Source organism: Phaethon lepturus, unplaced genomic scaffold, assembly GCF_000687285.1.
Source record: "Phaethon lepturus isolate BGI_N335 unplaced genomic scaffold, ASM68728v1 scaffold10929, whole genome shotgun sequence".
Lineage (NCBI taxonomy): Eukaryota > Metazoa > Chordata > Aves > Phaethontiformes > Phaethontidae > Phaethon > Phaethon lepturus.
This window is the reverse complement of record NW_010562753.1, coordinates 8,408-11,834: the sequence shown is the minus strand read 5'-3', so window position 1 is coordinate 11,834 and position 3,427 is coordinate 8,408. Positions and strand designations below refer to the sequence as shown.

The following is a 3,427-nucleotide window of genomic DNA, read 5'->3' as shown; positions in this document are numbered from 1 at the left end:
AAGACCGTCCGCCAGTACACAGTGCGGGTGAGCGATGAGAATGACAACGCGCCACTCTTCGCCAAGCCCCTCTATGAGGTGGCAGTGCCAGAGAACAACCCCCCGGGTGCCTACATCACCACCGTGGTGGCCCGAGACCCTGATCTTGGCCACAATGGCAAGGTCACCTACCGGCTCCTGGAGACACAGGTCATGGGGGCCCCCATCTCCACCTACGTCTCCGTGGACCCTGCCACTGGGGCCATCTATGCCCTCAGGACGTTCAACTATGAGATCCTCAAACAGTTGGACCTGAGGATCCAGGCCACTGATGGTGGTTCCCCACAGCTCTCCAGCAGCACCCTTGTCAAAGTGAGGATGGTGGACCAGAACGACAACCCTCCCGTCATCATCCACCCAGTGCTCACCAATGGGACGGTGGAAATTGGCGTGTCCAGCAAGACGGCCCGCGACTCCCTGGTGGCCCAGATCAAAGCTCGAGATGCAGATGATGGGGCCAATGCCGAGCTCACCTTTGCCTTCCTGGAAGAGCCCCAGCAGGACCTCTTCACCATCAACCCAAGTACTGGGGACATTGTGTTGAGGGGCGACCTCTCTGAAGAGCTGGGACAGCTGTTCAAGGTCATCCTCACGGTGACAGACAATGGCAGACCTCCCCTGGCCACGACCGCCACAGTCAACTTCCTGGTGACCGCCACTGCTCCTTCCAGTATCCAAGAGATAGCCAAGCCCAGCTCCTGGGAAGGAAAGGCGTTGCAGTGGGACATCCCTCTGATCGTGATCATCGTCCTGGCGGGCAGCTGCACCCTCCTCCTGGTGGCTATAATCACCATTGCCACCACCTGCAACCGGCGCAAGAAGGGGAACGAGATCAAAACCAACGCTTCCTTGAAGGAGCAGATAGACATCTCCCACCTGGAGAAGGGCCGGCAGGAGGAGGGCAGCCAGAGAGGGAATGTGTTTGAGGTACGAACCTTTCCCAGCAAAACCTCTTTCACCAGCCCTGACCCTTCTCCAGCTGCCGAAGAGATCTCCACTGCTGAGAGCGGCAGCGACAGCGTTTGCCTCTACGAGGGTCAGAAGAGGCTCAGAGGACCGAGCAGTGAGGTAAGATCCTGTTGTGGGGAAGGGGGTCGGAGGACGGGGGTGATCTCGGAGGATGTGAATCACAGAGATGTGGTTGATGATGTCTATTTACCCTTCACTACTTCCCCTCTCACCTCTCCTTTGATCCCCCCAACCCCACCCCAGCAGGGTTTCGCTGCAGCTCCGAGCTACGGCAAGGAGCCTGCTCCCCCCGTGGCCATTTGGAAGGGGCACTCATTCAACACCATCTCTGGCCGAGAGGCAGAGAAGTTCAGCGGCAAAGACAGCGGCAAAGGCGACAGCGATTTTAATGACAGCGACTCGGATATCAGCGGAGATGCCCTGAAGAAAGATCTCATCACGCACATGCAGAACGGTAAGGACTCAGCCCCTGCTCCCAGCTGGTCCCTCCGGACAGACGGATGGGTGGACGGGGAGGTGGACGGGGGGACCCATCCCCGGGGCACAGTAATTAGGCAGGGCAGCTGGAGGGGGAAGCCTGATGCTGCGTGACTCAAACTGCCCGTCTCTTCGCAGCAAGCTGCTAGATGCTGGTTCCTCTCTGTGCTGAGTGCCCAGCACAAATTAGCAGATGCTGGGAGTACTGTAGGATTGGGTTTTTTCCCTCCCCAAAAAGCTTCCCTTAAGGTTAGGATTAGTGAGGAGTGTTCCTAGCAAAATGACATAACCTTCCAAAGCGTGTTTTTTTGTTGCGCCGTAGAGCATCGCCTCCCGACTCCCACTGTCAGTGCATCAAATCATCCCATGACCGGTAACTCTGGGGGTTAATGAATTATGTGGATTTACTCCTGCAGTAATGACAGGTTTCTCCTTCTCTCTCTCCCTTTAGGTCTCTGGGCATGTACGGCTGAGTGCAAGATCCTGGGCCACTCAGACCGCTGCTGGAGCCCCTCCTGCAGCCGAGCCAACCCTCACCCCTCTCCCCACCCTTCGGCACCCCTCTCCACCTTCTGCAAGAGCACGTCCTTGCCCAGGGATCCTCTTCGCAGGGACACCTTTTATCAAGCCCAGCTGCCCAAAACAGTGGGGCTTCAGAGCGTCTACGAGAAAGTGCTGCACAGGGACTTTGACCGGACGATCACGCTGCTCTCCCCGCCACGCCCCGCACGGCTCCCCGACCTTCAGGAGATCGGGGTGCCCCTCTACCCAGCCCCCTCGACTAGATACCTGGGCCCCCAGACTGACACAGCCGAGAAAGTGTAGCCCAACATGCTCCCCGCCTGAGTACGCATGTCCCTGCGCGCACACGACTAGGTCACTCCCGAGAGCCTTTAAGTTATTGACCAGATCCGGTGTTGTACATGTAAATATGCAAGATGTGCCTTAAAAATGAAGTTGTTGGGAAAGATTTCCAATCACGTCAGTACTGTTTGATATTTGCAAACAAAAAAAACCTGTTTGTAGTTAATGTAATTTTTATGAAATGTGCAGTATTTAAATTTTTTCTTCATGTTTTCTACATTGGGTTGGGTTTTTTTTTTGCTTTTGGTTCACCCATGGCCTGCCATTTTTTGTAGTGTTTTTAACCTGTACATTGTGTAATGTAATGTTTGTACATAATGAAAATTGGTTATATTTTTATATAATAAAAGCTTAAAAAATGGGAATTCTTGCCAAAGGAATTGTCTGAAAGACACAATAATAATAATTAATAATAATATCCTGAATATGTAGAACCTTGTAAGGGAAATTCCTCTTTCACAGTGTAATAATAACCTAAGCAACCCAGTGTACTGAGAAGTTTGCCTTGCCAAATGTGACTTGTATTTCTTGAGTCTGTGGTCGACTTAAAGTTAAATGTTATTTAATTGCCTTTGGTTCCTGTAATCTGTGTCACTGATAAACACTAATAAAGGTTTTGTGATGTGTCAGAGGGATCTGTTCATGGATTTCATGCTTCAGAGCACAGAGGTCTTTACAGGTCAGCAAAAGTATTTTGTGCAGAGAAACGCAGTGGAGAGGAGCATGAACAATGCTACTTTCAGTCTCGCTCATCCTTCATCTCCGGCAATACCTGAGCGGAGGTTTAGCTCTAGAGATTCGAATGATGGGCTGGAGGGTGGGAGGGAGGGCTGCATGGCCTTTGCTTTTCACCACCTGGTCTGAGCTGTTCCAGCCCCATCCTTCTCTGTTGGGAAGTGATGTAATTTTAGTGAAGCGAACGTAACTGCGTCCATCAACCAAAGTGTTCATGCTTTGCAAATATCTTGGCATCAGCAGCCACTCGAGCACTTTGCTTTCTGAGCTGGCTGAGATGTTGAGTCGAGCTGCATAGATATGTGCTTAGATGTTTATCCCTTGTTAAGGCAGCCTTACTAAG

The 3,427-nt window shown here is 52.2% G+C and overlaps 1 protein-coding gene across 1 annotated transcript in view; it reads left to right on the top strand.

Annotated features, from left to right (window-relative positions):
* The window catches only part of PCDH8 (protocadherin 8), a gene marked incomplete at its 5' end in the record, with an annotated part of 3,445 nt that extends 464 nt beyond the window's left edge, over positions 1-2,981 (top strand). Inside the window, 3 exons of the mRNA XM_010294383.1 lie at positions 4-1,107; positions 1,255-1,462; positions 1,937-2,981. Coding sequence (XP_010292685.1) covers positions 4-1,107; positions 1,255-1,462; positions 1,937-2,310 — 1,686 coding nt within the window. The remainder of the gene's footprint in view (positions 1-3; positions 1,108-1,254; positions 1,463-1,936) is intronic.
* Between the last annotated feature and the right edge of the window lie 446 nt (positions 2,982-3,427).